This window comes from Bemisia tabaci, chromosome 1 (genome assembly GCF_918797505.1).
Source record: "Bemisia tabaci chromosome 1, PGI_BMITA_v3".
NCBI lineage: Eukaryota > Metazoa > Arthropoda > Insecta > Hemiptera > Aleyrodidae > Bemisia > Bemisia tabaci.
Window position 1 is genome coordinate 30,551,248 of NC_092793.1, and position 19,609 is coordinate 30,570,856.

The window sequence follows — 19,609 nt, forward strand, 5'->3', positions numbered from 1 at the left end:
GTTCCACGAGTTCAGTGCTCTTTGGTGAATTAGGTATGAACCCAATGAGCTTGTTCGGTATAATTTTTGATTGCCACACTTTTAAAAAGTAGAGAGTGTGCTCAGGTAGTTCCTAGGAGTTTTCCTGGATTAGTTTGAACGATATTTACTCACAAAGAACTACTTCAAAGTTGAGTATTCTTAGCTCCAAATTAAATACGCATAGACAAGGAAACAATGATAACATCCGAAAATATCCCTCTTGCTACGGCGACAAATTCTCGATCACTTGTCACCTCTGCTGTGATTAATAGTCTGTGCACTGTACTCATAAAGTCGGGCATTAATGAAGAAAAGATGCTCAGACTACGAATTGTGGCAGAGACAACGCACTATGGTCTGGGGGCGCCGAATTGTGGCCATAAATCAGGAAATGATCAGAATATCATGAAATTTGGTGTACTTATGTTTTTTGGGTCGCTGAATTCAAATTTGACCTTAGTTTTACAAAATTCTTAAATCCAAGATGGCGGCAGGCCCTTGAAACCAAAAAATTAGAAGAAAAGCCAAAATATGATTAGAATACCAAATTGAATGTCAGTTTAATGTTTTGAAGGTTGTCTCACTATAATATGAAATCTATTTTTCAATGATCAAGAGGTTATCAAGGCAGAAGCCCCAAAAATACGTATTTAATCCAGAAAAATAAGAGGAGAAGAAATGATTGAAATTGAATCAAGTCAGTACTATGTTTTTCGGTCTATTGATCCTGACTGGAGCGTAAGTTAAAAAAATTGCACATTCAATATGGTGATATTCGTGTTAGCAAGACATATGGCATTAGCCCTTTAGGGCGCCCCCTCCCCGAACCAAAAATTGTCCCTAAAAATTTTCATTTCAAGCGATTTTTTAAAAATAATTTACTCTTTGATCATCAAACCCTGCTAGCAAAATTTTCTAGATATACTCAATACTACTTAGACCTAAATAGCTTTGACATTCTTATACTCAATGGAGGCTGTCAACCATTCTGCGCTGATTTTCATGGTTAGAATTATTATAAAGATTCTAGGCCTAATGAATCGTGGCCAAAAATCCGATTTTTGAAAGTACGAAAATCTGGCAATCGAGCATATAATCCTTACCTACATCCTTTAGTAGGTGTGAAATGACCTATCAAATCTTATGTAATTGTTTTTATGATCAGATATATGGTGGCGAACTTCACATCCTCCGAGGTAAGTAAAGAAACGTGAGAATTTAAAGTGCACGTTATCGTGTATTGCCTTGTGTCGTTTTGTTGGCGTAGATCCCCGATCAAATATGGAAAAGAAAGGTGAAAGTAAGTACTTTTTGATGGTTTAATCGTTTTTAGTATTAAGATTAATTTTATGACCACCATGAGACTCCAAAGTTTTGTCCTAATTTAGGCAAAAAATTGCCTTCACCTTAAGTTTTAGTTATCACTAACACGAGCTAACACGTTCTTATCAGTGCAAGAATGTAGCTCATATGTTCCTCTAACAGGATATCATAGGTTTTTTTGCATCTTTTTGCCTCTGGGGCCTTCAGACCCAGACCCAGATCAGACCCTAAAACCTTGCGGATTACCATTCTCGGGTTGCCTAGCCATGGAATTGAACTCGGAACCTCTTGATCTTATAGCCAGCACTCCAACCACTACGCACCACAGCGGGCCGAGTTAATAAATTTGTATTATGTATACAGGCTGAAGAATAAAAAAAAATACCCAAGTTTTATCCACCATTTGTCGTTTTTCCGGAGAAAATATTATTTTGCTTAAAAATGAGGTTTTTTGCAAAAAAACTTTATTTTCCGGAAATCTGGCAAGTGCTGGAAAAAAACTGATATCATTTTCGGATTCAGCAGCCAAAAATACATATGAATCACCCTATATCAAACGTTGACCTTGTCTCATCTCTCTTATCTCCTTCTGCAATGAAATCAGATTGCGCAGAAAATCGTATAAGTCCCTCACTAAAATGACCAAAAAAGGCCCCAGAGGCAAAAAGCGGCAAAAAGCGGCAAAAAAACCGATGATATCCTGTTAGAGGAACATATGAGCTACATTCTTGCACTGATAAGAACGTGTTAGCTCGTGTTAGTGATAACTAAAACTTAAGATGAAGGCAATTTTTTGCCTAAATCAGGACAAAACTTTGGAGTCTCATGGTGGTCATAAAATTAATCTTAATACTAAAAACGATTAAACCATCAGAAAGTACTTACTTTCACCTTTCTTTTCCATATTTGATCGGGGATCTACGCCAACTTATCACAAAGCGACACAAGGCAATACACGATGACGTGCACTTTAAATTCTCACGTTTGTTTACTTACCTCGGAGGATGTGAAGTTCGCCACCATGTATCTGATCGTAAAAACAATTACAGAAGATTTGATGGGTCATTTCACACCTACTAAAGGATGTAGATAAGGATTATATGCTCGATTGCCAGATTTTCGTACTTTCAAAAATCGGATTTTTGGCCACAATTCGGCGCCCCCAGACCATAGTGCAACGTGCAATTAGAATGTTGGCTGCAACTCGGATATATTTTCGAACGCCATCCTGGCTTTCTCGGTAATGCGCCTTAAAATGGGAGCTCAAAACACGCAACTTGGAACTCGTGTTTTGCAGTATAACATCGATCAAAAAAATCCAAGAAAATTCCAGTGAGCTAAATGCACCCCCAGAGCTCATTTTATGGAAGGACTTCTGTCGTGGCTTGTGATTGGGCTCAATTTATCTAATCTGTATTTTTATTCAGAATTCCTCCGAAACACTAATTTCGTATTTTTTTCTTTTATTATTTGCGCAGGAATTTTACAATCAAAGTGATCTTGAAAAAGACCAGGGCCTCCCTGTCACACCATTTATGGACAGGGCCAAAATATCTAAAAGTTCCTCTCAGTGCAATTTTATTGGAATTGTTTTACTCCCTTTGTTCGAAGCACTCGAAAAACTCTTCCCTGAGTTGAAGGTATTTATATGAGTATGATTATCTATGATTTTAAGGAAACCCAATTAACACATTTTCTACCTCTCTCCATATTTCTCCAAGTGAATGATTTTGAGATACCTTTTAACAAAATTTTGACTGACAAAATTTTTTCTGACTCGTCCAGACTCATAACTTTTTTCTATGTAAATTTTACATGTCTTAAAGGACGATCAGCAATTTCAAAAACTGTTTTCCTGATTTATGTTTTTCAACAATTTTTAATGGTCCTTTGAAGTTCATATGCTATGGTGTCACCGCTTATACGGATTTTTTACTTACTCTTCAAAGTTTTAAAATTGAAGTATTATGAGCAAGGACAATCTTCTCCCTTTCTTTTTCCTCCCTCCCCTCAAAAAAAAAAACAAAAAAAACTGAAGGTATAATAAGTGTGTAAATGACCAGCGTTTTGACCTGTTTTTTGATTTTATAGGATATGATTGTGAACCCGGTGAAAGAGGCACTGGCTTTCTACCAAGAGTGCCTCCGAAATGAACAGCGAACAAAACGAACGAGCGTCATAAGTGCTCCTCACTCCACGGCTAGCTCAGGTCCAAACTCTCCTATCAAAATTACTCCTTTTGTACCAACGAACAACACCTTACATAAATCTCAGGTACCAAAGACTTTTAAATGCATTACATTTATTATTATATATATATGTATTAGCAATAAAAAGTTCCACAAATAGTTATCAGAAATCAACTAAAATCTCAAAAACTAAGTGAAAAAATGGCATAACACAAATTACAAAAGAATTTCGGTGCTTGCCAAATTTTGTAATTGTTTTATGTGATCATATCAAAAATAATCAGCTTGTACTCTCACAAAATCGTATCAAAAAGAATATCGATATTGTTTCACCACTTCCTGAGCTTAACCTTTCAAATTTTTACGTGCAATTTCTTCAAAATCTCAGATAGAAAAGAAGATGAATACTCTTTCACGCGCATTTTTATACGGAGATTCAACATTGCCGCTAAATTGGATCCATCGATAGAAAGAACCTGTATTTCCATGGCCGGATTTAAATAATTGCGACTTTTCACCGGGGAGGGGGAGGGTGTCAAACCGTTCGTAAATTACGTACCCTACCCATTTTTACATGCAGATTTTCAGACTCTTTCATCGCCTGTATGTGTTATCGGTGTATCTGAGTCATCATCTCGCACTTAATTCTTCTGAATTGAATCGCCATGTTGTCAGGCCGCCGAAAGGGTGACACATCGTTTACGTGGAAGCCCTAACTTCGTTTTTCTCTTAGTATATTTTCCCTCCTTAAGCTGCGTCCTCGACGGTCTATGTATAAATCCGGCTATGATTAACAGTCTGTGGTTGATCTTTTTCGAAAGTACAAATTTTCATGAAACCCCGATCGCGAGCTTGAAGAAAAACACGAGAAGGCGATAAATATATAGTAATAATGTAATGATTTTTTGCTTATGGTATGGCATATCTCTTATCAACTAACCAAGGATTGAATGCATTCGTTTTCATTTGTTATCCTCTAGCAATCGGAAGAGGGATCATCATCTCGTGCTAGTAGTCAAGATTCTATAGGTTATGAGCAAGATGACAACTGCAACATAAGTAGGAGTGAAGATGATGCAGCTGTCAATGAAGTCACGGTTTCTGAGCAAACATCAACTTTTAAAATTGCGACGGATAATCCTTGGTAAGTACCCTCTCAGCTTTAAAAAAAATTGACATTTGTAAACGCCTATGCCGCCGCGCCGTGCCGAGAAAGAATGCCTTTTAACGCGGCTACATCTTCTCGATGAAGTACGAATTTTTTAGGAAAACTTGTGAATAATCTTCTACTAATGCGTCAAAGAATTTTATCTGTAATTTAATCTAAAGCGTCTAACAATTGCAAGGAATATCGTTCTCAGCTTTCCTTACGGCGTTCTTCCCATATTAATACGGCAGCGGGGGAAAAGGGACCTCGGCAAATCGAGGGAAATTTTTCAGAGGAGCACGAAAAACTTGCCATGGTGCTCTGCCAGTAGTAGATTCACACGAAAAAACAAAAAAAAATTAATAAAAGTATACCTAACAATATTTTAATTGTTGTGCGTTTCTGCTTTGTGCGTTGCTCAATAATTGGATAATTGCCCACCAGATGACGTGCTGGCTCGCTGACCATCGATACCGCATCCACGTGTCTAATGCCGGTTTGGTTTTAAAGACCTTTCCGTAAATGTATCAGGAATCCAAAAAACTGTGCTGCGATGTACTGGTGATAGGTTCAGCATCATTCACACCGTGTCTTCAGCTACCCTCTGAGTGTACGCAGCTAGTGTTGCGCAAAAGTGCACTACTGCAAGAGGGTAATTGTACCTCAATTAAATGAGAATTTTCCCCCATACTGAGAACATTCTGCGTAATTCTGAATTGCAGAGTCGTGACGTCACCTTGGCTATGATCGTATGATCGCGAACCTGTGTCAATGTCAGTGTATTTCTTAAAATTAGTGTTGGGAATAAATATATAACATAGACATTCTTTTCAGTTCAGGGAAAAAGAGCCAACCAGGAAGTCGGAAAGGTAGCAGGGAAAAAGCTCACTTGTCTGGTGATTCGGACTTGGCCCATTTTTACACCGGATCCGTACACAGCAGTGACAGTGGGGAAAAAAAGAGTTGGTCTTCTAGTGAACAATACAGTATTGACGAAAATCGGTATGTTCTTTTCCTCCTCATCTTAAGATTGTCAATGTATATCAGTCTCTAAATTAATTGTGTGCATATGTCACATATGAACGTATTTCTGCCAAACGGAACTATGTGCATTATAGCGTGAACCCTGTTATGCATATATTCTTATGGGTCTCAGGGCTCATTGCTCAATGCACATATGTCCATATATTGTTATTACCTTGAGTAGGTCAAATAGAAATACTTGCACTTTCATGGTAATAATATAAATTTTCATAGCAACTGCCACAATAGTGAATCACTGAGCGCCATTGAGTGGATCGAGTCATTAAGAGAGGTCGGACGAAATTTGGAAACTTTGAACGCTTATAAATCCTGTTTATAGAAAACCTTGAGGTTCTGAAAGTGGGTCCATTCGTTTCCCCGTGAAATTATTTTCTAGAGGCATCCCTTGAAATTTAAAATGTGACGGAATGAACATAAAAATTTGCAGTTTTAATCAAAAATTTCATGTCCGACCTCTCTAATTGACTCGATCCACTGTGCGTCAGTGCAAAGAAACAGAGAATCAATATTTTAGGGCAAATCGCGTTTTTCGCCAATCGAAGTTACAGGCAAAGCACAAATGAGTACCGTTAAATATCTGAAATTTTGTCCACGGACAAAATTTATTTCGTAATTTTACGTGACTAGCACAGTTTTTCTCCGCAGAAGTATTTACGATTCCTTTTTTGGGGGCAATTTTGCCACTTAAAAAGCTGTTCCAGCTTAGTAGATGGTATGGTGTCCAACTGTCCATACAGAACAACGTAAAGTATCAACTCTAATACCTAAAACAAGCGTCTTCTCTTGAAAATGTGCGAAAATCGTCTATTAACATCTATCAATTGCTCTGTAGGGAGAGAAAACTTCTTTCTCCGGAGAGAAAACTGGGAAATTACTGCTGAGACTTTAACGCAGCCGCATAAAAGTAGGCACGCACCGACAAACACGAGTTGCATAGTATGGAGACATTATTATTCAAAAATTTGCTCATACTGAACCATACGAGGGATCGCCGAAACGGCAAAAGGCCTGGAATCACTTCAGAGACTTTAACGCAGCTGCAGAAAAGTAGGCGTGCCAACGAACTCGAGTTGCTCGACGCATGGAGACCTTATTATTTAAAAATTTGTTCATTCTGAACCACTTCTGAGATTTTTAGATAATTAGCGGCACACATAATTTTTCTTAACCTGTAGCTTCGAAAGGCGCAAAACGCGATTTTCAATGAGTTCGACGCACTTTGCAATGAGTTACTGCTCCAAATGCGGCAACGTTGCGAAGGGAAACGGGTTTGTAAATCATTTTGTGGAAAACTTTGCTGAACACAAAATTTCGCAAAGAGTTGTGTCCGTTAACAAATGTTCAGATATTCAACGGTATGCATTTGTGCTTTGCCTGTAATTCCAACTGGCGAAAAATGCGATTTGCAATGAGTACGACGGATCTAAGTTGCAAATGTGGATACATTGAAGTTTAAAATAGAGTGTTCGGAAAATTCCGCGAGGAAAACGGTGCTTTACCACATGAAATTAAGCTAAAAGTTGTGCATTTTCACACATTCTCCGACTGTTAGCCGCACGCGTTCATAGGTATCTTATGAGACCTGCCTTATCGCCTGAAAACACGAGTTCAGCTCAAATCAATAATCGAATTTTAGAACCTCGGGCAATCAAATTAACTGTCGAGCTTCTTTCATGGGTCAAAAACACATCGTGAAGAATGTGTTGAACACCAACCCTTTTTTTTAGTAACCAAAAGCGGTTGAGAAGATCAGCGTTTTCCGAGAGGTCACAATTTTCAGGAAATTTAATTCTCCAATATCCTAATTAATTCCGGAACCAAAAGTGCTCAATTTGAGCTAAATTTTTAGGGGAAGCCTCCTTTTGTGTTGAATTAAAGTATGTTCACGAGCCATACGCAAATATTCCATTCATGAATATTACAAGGTAAAATCAACGAAAAATGGTGAATTAGGAGTAGACACGTCACATGATAGAGAATTTTCGGTCTTGAAATTTCGGCAGTTTTGGCCGCCATCTTGGATTGCACGATTAGCTTGAACGTGGTCGTACGACCACCCTAAATGTATAGTTGCGCGATTTACATGCGGCTGTTTCTACGCTTGTAGGTACAGAGGCAGTCGTCCTTTTTATCAACTATGACTCAATGCCCCTACGAAAAACTTCTAGAAACTCTTAAAACGGGGTTCTCGCTGTTTTTGTCCGAGAAATTTCAAGTCTCTATGTCTAGTCTAGTGATTAAAAAACATTAAAATAGGTCACGGTCTTATTTCTCATATTTTTTTGTTCCAGCCTTCGACATGATACCAGAAAAAAATCAGTTTCTAGTCCAGAGGAAAGGAAAGAGACACGAAGTTATTCGTACGTAGAGCAACCAAAATCAAGGAAAGATATTTTCCATGACAGTGGCAATAGCTTTAAAAAACGATCTGCTTCAGCATGCAGTTCGGATGAATTGAAAGACTCTGACAGCCGAGTCTCCTTTGCAAACTTTAACTACCCATACAGAAAAAAGAGTATAACACCTTGCAAGAGTCCAGAGCTTAAGGAAGAGGAAGAAGAAGGAAAACCTGCCTCTGGAAATGTCGAAAGCTGTAGCTATTCTTTTGCTGCCAAAAAATTGGAGTCTAACAACACAAGTAAATCAGTTGATGAACCTAATAGTAAGAATTATTCACTGCATCGGGTTGAAGGGTCAAACCCAGTTCCTAGTGATACTCAAATACTAACCTCTGTGCGCCCCACCATGACTGAAGATGCCTCGAGTCTCAAAGATATTGATTGCGAGGCAGACAAAACACAACCCACAGCTGTTCCGCTGGCGGAACAAGCTGAAATTTCTGGCTCGTCCTGTTGTCAAGAAAAGAACTCCGAAACTCTAGTCCAATGTGTTAATAGTGTTAAAAATGTAGACCAAGCTAGCACGGTGCAAAGTATCGACATCGCCGTGAAAGAAACGTTTGACGGGAAACCAAAAGTCCCGTCTCCTCAGTCAACGGTTATGAAAAGATTGAAGAAGAGCTTTGGAGATCCATTTCGGCTGTCGCGACGGAGCACTAGTAGCGATTCCAGTTCGTCGAAATTGACTGTTGCTGAAACATCATCTCAGCCTGCATCACCTGCATCGCTGAAAACTCAAAAAACAGAAGAAGTGGAGGAAGAGCAAAAAGCAATGACATTACCGAAAGTTTTAAAGAAGCGTAAATCGCGAAAGTGGAGGGTGCTAAAAATGAAGTCAGACACAGGAAGTTCGTCTACCGAGAGATTAAACAAAGATTTTAGTCGACGAAAATCTTCTGACGGTGAGGCGAGAGGCATCTCCGGAAATAATAAAATCGAAAATGGGATGACTCCACCAGATGAGGATTTAACAAGTGAGTAGCTGTACATTTGATTTATCATTTAATTAGCCTATGCATTTTCTAGGTAGTTCCATTGCTTATTTAACATGAAAATTATTTCAAAAGCTTCCAGCCTCTGAAAAACAGAGATGCAGAGTTTTTGAAGTTAGCAGAAGGTAGACAACTTTGGTGACACCGCGGAAGAAAGATAGACCCAGGTCGAACTTCCTTATTTCTCACATGAAATTAGTGTCAATACTTCTGATAAAAAACCGAAAACAGCCCCATCATTCAATACATTAAAACAATTCTAATTTTTGAAATTATGAAGGTAGGAAAAACCTCCTCACTAAAAAGTCTCATAAAGATCTATGAAAATTGCATAGGGACCCAGGAGTGCTCATGGGTATCTGTGGAGAAATCCCAGGTGCTTATTGGATCGAAATTGAGGGGAGCCCAAGGGTTGCCTCGGGTGGCCTGTAGGAAAGCCAATAACGCTTAAGAGGGGTACCTAAGTGTTTACCATTTGACAGCAGATGTGACCAGTAGGAAATTCAAAGGCAGGTATGAGGATGCATAAGAGGGGTAGATGGATGTACCTCATGAAACTTTTTTGCAGTTTTAGGTAAATTGACCATAAATCTTATTAGATATGGCAATCTCCCGAAATTTTTGGCAAGCTTCCTATCATTCGTCCAGTTGTTCAGCTAAAGTCAGCAATATTTGGAACCTTCTCACTTTTTTAGAAACTCTGTTTTTGCTAGCTTTTTGGAAGCTCTCAAATTTTACAGGGCATTTTCAAAATTTTCCAATTTTTGGCAAATTTTTCGAAGAAAATCCTTATTTGTAATTTTTTGGCAAGTTTCAGAGCTAGTAAGCTTCTGAACTTTTATAAGGTGTCTGGGTTTATCCTTTGATTTGTTTGGATATTTTCTTGGATTTTTCTGGCATAAACATTCGTGGATCTAATCGTTTTCATTTAATGTTAAAATATTAACAAAATACGGTCCAATTATTATCAATGATAGGTATTAGCGCTTGCTGGAACGTATAGCAACGCACACGCAGTGTGACGACCGAAATGGAATCCCATTTCGGTCCTCATCCCGTCGCATTTCTGTTCTCTGCCAATCCTATTGTTCCTTTATTGATCTTTTTTATCTCCCTCTAAAATCTCATTCATCCCGTGGTATTTTCTTCCGTCTTACAATTCCACGCATTCCTTCCACATCTCCCAACTTTCTTTGAAATCTTATCTTCTCCGTGTGGTTTTTCTCTCTCAGCGAGTCCGCGTTTGCCCCGCGTACGCTGTTCAAATGTCGCGTCACTCATCACCACGCCAGCAAGCTCCGAAAGCTGTGGACTGGTCTTAAAAGCCATTCCTTGTTTTATATTTTCAGTGTCGCTCTGCACCGCACAATGGAACAAGTCAATGGGAGATGTCTGACAAAATGTGGAAACTTTAAAAGCTTACAACTCCGGTTTTTTTTTCGACCTTTTCTGCCGTCCCTCCTCTTCGTACAGGAATTAGGGATCATAACTCCGTTATTAGATAATTTTGAGGTTTTGAAAGTGTTTCGATTGGTTTTCTCGTAAAATTGACTGTTGAAAGCACCCCTCATACTTTAGAGTTTGACGAAATTAACAACTACATTTGCATTATTAGCAAACAAATTCATAGGAAAAGTATATTTCAATTGTCATCCCTTAACCCGGGACATCATGTCAGAGGTGGTGCAGAGGACTAAAACCTTATGTAAGCCGTGACTACGTGAGTTTTACCATATTCGACGCCGGTTTTTTGCCATTAGGTACGGTTGAAGACGATTATTTTTGCGACATTCCCTACGTACCCGATGGGTTAGGTGCTGAATAGTCTCTGAAATATGACGTAGACATCGAGAATAATGAACACTGTCACAAGACAGGATCTTTGACAAATGATCGTTAAAGATTCCTTAAATTTCGACTCAAGAACTCCAAGTTTTATCTTAACATTCATCTGCTCTTTTGTTGTTTTTTTACAGCTGAAGCAGCGAACAACAACAAAGTAAAATCAAACTGTGCGAATATTGGTCGGCAAAAGAAATCTTCCTCTGACGCAAAGTATCCTCGTTGGATGTCAACGTTGAAGGCATCGTTTAATTTTAAAAAGTCAAGTAATTCTTAAATAGGTACACTTACTTTAAGCCCTACCTACTTTGTTTGCTCCTCTCGTTATTTCTTCTCTCCAAAGACCAATCATCCAGGTATAAACTAATTCTAGTTGTACCCACTTGTTTATATCCATTTTAACCATGATTTGAATAAGTTGTACCTATGTCTCAAGTAGGTAATGTGCAATAAGTATAGATAACTCGATGTGAAAGTAGCTGTATAAATAGCGATTCTTGGACATCGGTAACATTGTTTTTCCTCTTCAATTCATCAGAATATCGGTTTCTGGTGGGTCAGCTTCCTTCAATGACACATATCAATGGAACATATTTGGATCGAACGGAACTATTTCTTCTATGACATTATCTCAGTCATGCATGTATTTTAATGGATCTCGAGGTCCAGATCAAAATGGAGATAGCTCCTTTGGGTTCAAATACGTCTAACGGTGAAACTACTGAACCACGTTGTCTTTGAAAACTCTGGTTTTTCAGATGGAAGCATAAATCTGTATGTACTCCTAATTTTGGATGATAGAAAAGGTACCAAAACTATTCTGTAAGATAGCAATGATGAGATACTCCTCAATGTTCTGCAAGAATATGTGAAATTTGTAAGTATCCAACTGCTGAGAGTCATGAAAGAAAAGCTGAGCTAGTTTCAGTTTGCGAATTAGGAACGAAAACTTCATTTACAGATTCTTATGTGAATTTATACTCAATTTTCTGAGCTGGTTTTTAGAAAATTTTTATCAAATTAAGGCCCAACGAAAACTGTACAATTTAACGTCCCCAAAACTAAAAATTCAACTTGGTTTTTTTGGATCGAGCGTTCGTTTTTTTAGTTTTGCATAGTATCAAGCTAAGAAATGTAACACGGGTACCTCCTTTTATCACCCGTTTACTGTTTTTTGTATGTAAGAAAAATCATTTTAAAAAATTATTCCGGATGTCACAATCGACATATCAATTACTATGGTCCACCAGTAAGAGAAAAGTGGTCAAATGAGCGGTCTTTTTTTGCATTGTCAGATCTTATTAAAAGATGGATCAAAGAAAAATAGCTCAAAATTGTTTTTTTTTTTTCGTCTTAAAATAGCAATTTTTTCTAAGTTTTGCAAATTTTTCAGATTCATTCTTAGAAAGACATGCGCATTTTTTTTAAGTCAAGGATAATTTATCTATCTTATGATTTTTTCTTGAATATCTGAACGCACACGTCTCCACAAAACCTCAAAGATTGTTTAAAAAATGATGAAGTTTAAAAATTAGGAGTTGCTTCATAAATATAAAAAACAAAATCGTGACTGTCTCGATTTTTCCGAGCCGCTCGTGACGTTATTTACTTATATATTTAAAATTTACGGTCATTCTATCACAGTCAATTTACTTTCTGCCTCCTGCCCTCCTCAAAACCCCCCTCCCCCCATTTCTTAGAGTTATAATTTCATTTTTCAGTGGTCATCGGGAAAGGAAACCAAACATATTTTTGTAGATGCAGTGATACTTACTGACGTAAAATTTGAATAAAACCATAAAATGCATTTAAGATATCCATTTTATCTATGTTTTCAAATGCGCGCGAAATTTACAGCGTCAAGTGAATACTCACTGGAAATATGCAGCATTTCCGGTTACATTTATACTTAAATACTTCGCCCTGAATACTCTCTCTTTGCGCACCAAAGTTGTAGCGTCAAGTGATATTATCGGAGACTTGCCGCATTTCCGGTTACATCAGTTGATCGCCGCGGAAACACTCACTCTTTTAGCGGGGAAGTTAAAACATGAAGTGAATATCTACCGGAAATATGCAGCGTTTCCGGTGGCATCAGATGATCGCCGAAAACGGCAAACACTCATTGAGCGCGAAAGTTAATATTCACCGGAAATATGCGGCATTTCCGGTTACATGAGATGATCACCGGAAACACCTTCTGATTGTGCGCACAAGCATTGAGCGCCAAGTGAACGTTCATTGGAAATATTCACTTGACGCTGTAACTTTCGTGCGCAATACGAGTGTTCCCGGTGATCAGCTTATGCAATCAGAAATCAGTGGCGCGGAGTGAATGATCGATCATCAATATTTCTCCATTTGAAGCTATTGCTGTAATCACACGCTGAATGTGGGAGCTGAATGTGGCTTGAATGTGGAAGTCATCGGCCGATGCCTGAATTTTGCGCGTGACGCGCATCATTCAGCAACGATTCTCAGCAACCATCGGACTACTGTTGGATTTGTCTGAGCTATTCGAATAGATTTGACACATATCTGGATGAAAATAACTCGAATTTGCGAAATTTCAGCCGTTGGGCGATGACTGTTGATTTCCACATTTAGCTGCTAAATTCAGCGTGTGATTGCGGCATCTGTTCGAAGAATCGCTTATAAAGTGGGACCACTACAAGGAAACAGAACTTTTTTTTTTCATTAACCTCCCGATTATTTGAAGAAAATCTTAGGATCGGCATCTCTGACCGCTCATGCATGCTGCCAACTTTAAACCAACAAAAAATAATACACGCGGTTTAGTAGTTTCAAAGGTATTCGATATCAACTGTTCTCCTTACATGTGTGATAATGGGGAAATGCAGTGTTATTAACTTGAAAGAGTATATCGACGGTGAAACTACCAAACCACGTATCTCGGTTTGCGACGTCGCAGACTTCCTGTCATACTTTATTTTTTAAATGAAAAACCACTTGACGTCCAGTTTTGAAAATTTCTATGATTTTTCCTCCTCGTGCGGAGAAAATTCTGTGAAAATTTCAAGGAATGATATTGATTTGGTCTACTTCAAAAAAATAAAATGCGAGCGTAGATTTTTAAACACCGCAAACGAGATACGTGGTTTGGTAGTTTCACCGTCGATATGCTGTTCCCTTCGTCAAAAACCTTACAGGGCAAATAAGTATGGAGTTTTTAGGGTCAAAGTTAAAGAGGTCGATTCCATGGTTCCTTAAATTGTAATTAACTGGATGCTAGATGCGGAAGAAAGAATCAGTTTCTGAGCTAAAATGTTCTGGTCTGGGACCATTGTTAACCATATGGAAGGGAAACTTTTAAAAGGGTCACGACCTCCGAACTTCCAGTGGGAAATACATCCAATTAAAGTATAAACTATTTCAGACCCCCTTCCCTTCTTGTGACTTATCATTTGAAAAGAGCACAAAAGTAGGCAATTTTTCGGACCATTTGCAAGTCTCTATTTTTAATCTTTTCGAAATGACGATTGGCAGAGAACTGGCATCCCTGCTACTCCTCGAATGCACAGACGTAATAAGAATAATTACTGAAGTCAACTCTTACTCAATACATTAAAGCCTTTATCACAATTTCCCGCTCACAAGAAATACTTGAGTATACATGAATCAAGTTGCGCTCCTTAACGATTTTGGCAAGTTTTTTACTGAGCAGTGTTACTTTTCTGCTTTGTGTTGTTCAAAGTGTAGGTGAACAATACGTGACAGCTGAGCCGAAGCTCTACCGGAGAGACCGTTAAGTTAAGTACATGTTGAGATAGCTTAATCGCCTTAAAAATCAACAGTGGAAGGTACATCATAAAAATTGTCATTTGTAGATATTGTTATTTGGAAGAGGGTTGCATAGTTTGAAAAGCTAATGCCAAATTAGTTCTGTTCCAGCCTAAATAATCCTTAGAAATGAAATAATATACATATTCATCAACCATACATACACGTACAGCAAAGGTGCTAATTTTCTATCATTTTAAGCGCAAATTTGAAACCAGCTAGCGACTTGCAATCAGTCGGGGAAAAGCATAAGTTGTCTTATTGTGTGCTCGTTCAAATGATGTGCCACAAATAGAGGATCTCGACCATTTTAAAAAGTTGATATTTTTGAGGGTGTATTCTGTGCCCTCCTTCCCGAGATCCGAAAAGAGCCGAAGGGTCATAACGCTCTTAGCAATGGACCGGATGACCGGAACAACAATGATCCTAAAAATGGTCCAGACCGGAACAGTTCAACTCAAAAATTGAGGAAGTTATGACAGACATACAGATCGTTTATTTTGCCTAATCCGTAGTACATATCTTCACAGAGCCAGGAGCCCATAATCGGAATTATCTACGTGAGGAGTTATAGCATTCTGTATAAAGGATACAATTTTTGTCCGGTTTTTGTTTTCTTTTAATGGAGCCTGGCCGATATTTGTATAGTAACAAAAAAGGAACACTATAAACGTGGCCCGAACCGTAAGGAACACAGGGTGGTAATACTATTTTGTGTAACAAATTTTCACTCTCAAAAAAGTGGACATTTTTTACTCTATAGTTTAAGAAGGAGCAACCATCCCTCCCACTGAGCTACAGCCATGAACCGCATACTGTAAAAATACTTTTGATTCAACTTTGACTTCATTTTTCTTACTCCCTCTTTTCTCTTTAATATCCAACACTCACACAACGGTTACCTCATTCTTCAAATCTATATTTTAATTTTTTTTAGATATTTTTTTACTATAAAATGTCCATCAAAATTTTGGACATGCTTGTTTTTGTACTGTCCTGGCACACCGGAGTTACTCTGTATCTCCTTGTAAATTCTTCCCAAAATAAATGTATATTATTATATGATGATCCTCCTATATTTCTCCATTGTTGGTTCGATTTATCTACAAGTAGTTAAGTATTGAATTGTTTTCAAAATGGGAACATGATCTTCAGTAAGTAGTCCCTGTTGTAGAGAGTACTACCTCTATCCTTATAAAAATTATTTGTATATTTCTTGATCACCTATGTTTGTACGTAATACATTTAGGTAGATATAAACGATTAAAATTCTTGTTTTTAATTTGTTTGTTTGATTCTCTTATCTCTAATCAAAAGTTGAGGAAGAGAGAAAGAAATGAAGTTGGGGGAGAAACAAGCATTACAGTTATTATCGCCTGCGACGAGCATTGAAGTGGTGAGTGCGTGAGTGCCCGCAGAGTGAAAAACGCCTTAATTTCCGTGCTTATGCAACACAGACACCCGTGGAGCTCAAATAGTTGCATCCAGGCGGTTGTACTGGAGTTGGCTTGGCGTTCCTTGCTTTGCTTGTTTCTCTCACACCTCCACTCGATTCCAGCATCGCTCATTTGAGCCGATGATGTAAACTATTACCATGGACCTAAGACCGGGGGGGGGGGGGGGGGGGGGTTAGGGACTTAAAATGTAGAATTGAAGATATTATCAATGCCCCCCCCCCCCCCCAGAAATTCTGAATGATGGGAAAAACCTTCGTCGAAGACGATCATCACTTTTAATGTAGTCTTAAAAGAAAACGCCGCACTATGGTCCACAGACTGGATTTAACGGAACTTTATTCGAAAATGCACTGCACCGCCATAAAAGGTGTTGGATCTTATGATTTTTGGGTCGCTGATTTCATTTTACATCTTAGTTAAACAAAATATTAACATCCTGACCGAGAAACTTAACTTCAAATGTAATTTCTGGCGCTTTTCAGATTGAAGATTTTTTCCACCCTATTTTGACATGTATAAAAATAATAACAAAAATGTCTGTCGGTCGAGATTAGGTTATTCTTATGTATTTTTAGGCGGTAAATCCGAATATGACCTCCGTTTTTGTCCATTACCCTTCAATTTTTCGGAAAAACCGATTTTACCCGGAAAAGCTCGTTCTCCAAGGAAAATTGAATTTTCCGGGATAATGAGGGATGATAGGAAAAATCTAAGGCCATATTCGGGTTTAGCAAGTCAGAATGCATAAGAATCGATGTATCGCACATCGAAATCATTTTTAAAATGTATTTTTAACACACTTAGAGTCCGGAAAAGGTTTTACCCAAAAGGCTCGGGAAAATCGGCATTATCGGAGAACTGGAGTGTGATAAAAAAAACCTAGGTCATATTCGGATTTAGCAGCTTAATATACATAACAGAATCTCTTTACCGCGGGTCCACTATAATTTATCAACATGAATTGCAATTATGGCAAAAATACGTCAAATTTGCTCATTTTCCCGGGAAAAAGTCGCTTTTTCGGAAAAGCGAGAGGTTATAAGAAAAAACCAAGGTCATTTTCGGACTCAGTAGATCAAAATATATCGAAATACTTTCATTTTGTACCGATAAAAAATTTAACAGTCGCAAAAACGCCAAAAATGCATGGAATATTCCACATTTTGATGCACGGAGGTGCACTCCGAAAAAAATTCATTTCGACCATTAGGCGACAAAAGGCGACATTTAAATTGGCCTCATTTTAAACTTGAGGATATGTAGAACAAGATTTTTCAATCCGCAAAGCATTAACTAGAATTAAAAAAAAGTTGGAGCTTCCTAAAAATTACGAATTTCACTGATTTCTATCATTTTTTGGCGTATGTTTGCAGCGTTAAAAAGCATACAAATTTCAGTTCAAAATTAATGAAACTGGGTGAAAAGGAAGTCACTTGCCACCAGGTGGAACCATGTTGCCCAAAAATTTACATAGATGATGCGTAACTCGGTAAAATAAACACCTTGTAACGCACCACCGAATGCGGCCCACAATCAGCTAATGAAGACCTGTCGCGCGCTCTGTTGTTAGGGTCCGTCACAATCTTATAAATCATTATCAGTCGATGAAAACTTAGGTGACGATCCATGGGTGTATGTATGATAAAACTGTAGTGCCAAACTTTAATTTTTCCCACCTTCAAAATTTGACTAAAGTTCCGTTAAATAGGGTCTGTGGACCATAGTGCGCCGTAAGAATTTGACGGAAGATTTAAATGGAGATAGCCTCCATGCACGCTGGGCGTGTCGATTTCCTTTGACATTTTTGCAGTAGTGAATGCATAGCTGAAGTGCGCTTCAGCTACAATTGTATTTAGCAAATGAGTTGTTTTTCTACGAGGATTATAATTAAACGAGTGGTTAGAAATGGAAACAAAGTAATATGAACTATGCAAAACTATACAACCCGCTTTCATTCGCGAGTTTTCGGATTACCGCTCTCTTAAATTTGTGCCATAGTATCTTGATTTAGTATTGCGAGGAAAGCTCGTACTCTTAAAGGATGCTGTCATTTTAAAACGTTGGGCGCTTCAATTTCGAAATAGCGTTGATGAAACACTGCTTGTTGTGAAACAGTGCTTGATGGCCGCACCGCGCCGTCATTGCCGCTCGAGCGTACAGCGAGTGTATTTAGCAATATGCTTGATTTATATAGGAGGAATACTCTACTCAAAGATGCTGTCATTTGGAAACGTTGGAACGCTCTGTGCAAATCGATATCTGCGTAGGAAACTCGCGTCTGTGAAAGATCGCCTGTCGTAAAACGTTGCGTGATGCGCCGCATTCCGGAGAGTCAAATAGTTGTATCATTGCGCCGTATGAATGTGACGGAAGATTTAAATGGAAATAGCCTTCATGCAGGCTCGCCACATTCCATCTCGGGCCCTTTACCAGTTTTAATGTCCGGGCCCCAAGCACGGAGGGGGGGGGGTCCGAGGGGCATCCCCCGAGAAATTTTAGAATTTATCCGATTAATCGGACGCATTTTGAAGCTTCCATAAATAATTTTTCCATCAATTTCTGCGGAATAATTATGTTTTTTTTTTTTTTTTTTTTTTTTTTTTTTTTTTTTTTTTTTTTATACTTTCAGCACAAAATATACTTGCGAATTGTTGCATTAAAAACATCTGAAAATTTTTATTTTATTTTTTTTGGGGGGGGGGGGAGGGGGCTTATGATACTATTTTCAGTTCTATGAAGGCTAGGCCTCCCTGGACTCCCCCTTCGTTTGTCTATGGCAAGGGAGTTGAGCCATGAGCCATTGAAGTCGAGGATGCCCAGACTGGAGACTCTTTGCATCTGACGACGGAAGAAAATGAAACGCAGTTACTAAAAATATCCCTCCGTACTGAAAATCTTGAAAATAGATAGAAATTTTCCAAGAAGTATACTTCTTTGAAAATATAAGAAGAATTCTACAGTGCCCCAGCGTGTTTCTGAAAATCTATTCACCTTTTGTGAAATGTTTAGGGTAAATTTTTCACTTTTTCTTACGAAACAAGGGTTGCGTGTGAATTCGTAGTGGTTTTTCACGGGTATCACGGCCCTCCGGGCCCGGGCCCGGTACCAGGGACCCAGTATCCCCCCCCCCCCCTTGTGGCGGGCCTGGGTCTAAATATCGTGCACTATATTGTCCCCTCATCGCCCTTCATCTCTCGGACATGTTCATTCTGATACTTTTTCTCTTCGAGATTCCAGCCTATCTTCGCCAGAAATCCATCTCTGTCGCCTTGAGCATTTCTTGTGGAGTGTTGGAGTGGGTCCCTCCAGGTAGGCGACGGAGAGGGCGTCCAGCCTAACGATGGGTAGAGGGCATCCGTCAAGAGATGGAGAGATGCCAGCTTCCGGAGGATCT

At 38.6% G+C, this 19,609-nt stretch overlaps 1 protein-coding gene across 2 annotated transcripts in view; it reads left to right on the forward strand.

Moving 5' to 3' along the window:
- The window catches only part of Pde9 (phosphodiesterase 9), a 238,454-nt gene extending 224,856 nt beyond the window's left edge, over positions 1–13,598 (forward strand). For both annotated transcript variants that reach the window (XM_072299564.1, XM_019057583.2), the window contains 6 exons: positions 2,823–2,984; positions 3,436–3,618; positions 4,514–4,677; positions 5,515–5,682; positions 8,016–9,097; positions 11,092–13,598. In XM_072299564.1, coding sequence (XP_072155665.1) covers positions 2,823–2,984; positions 3,436–3,618; positions 4,514–4,677; positions 5,515–5,682; positions 8,016–9,097; positions 11,092–11,234 — 1,902 coding nt within the window. In that variant the 3' untranslated portion in view covers positions 11,235–13,598. The remainder of the gene's footprint in view (positions 1–2,822; positions 2,985–3,435; positions 3,619–4,513; positions 4,678–5,514; positions 5,683–8,015; positions 9,098–11,091) is intronic.
- The last annotated feature ends 6,011 nt before the right edge of the window (positions 13,599–19,609 follow it).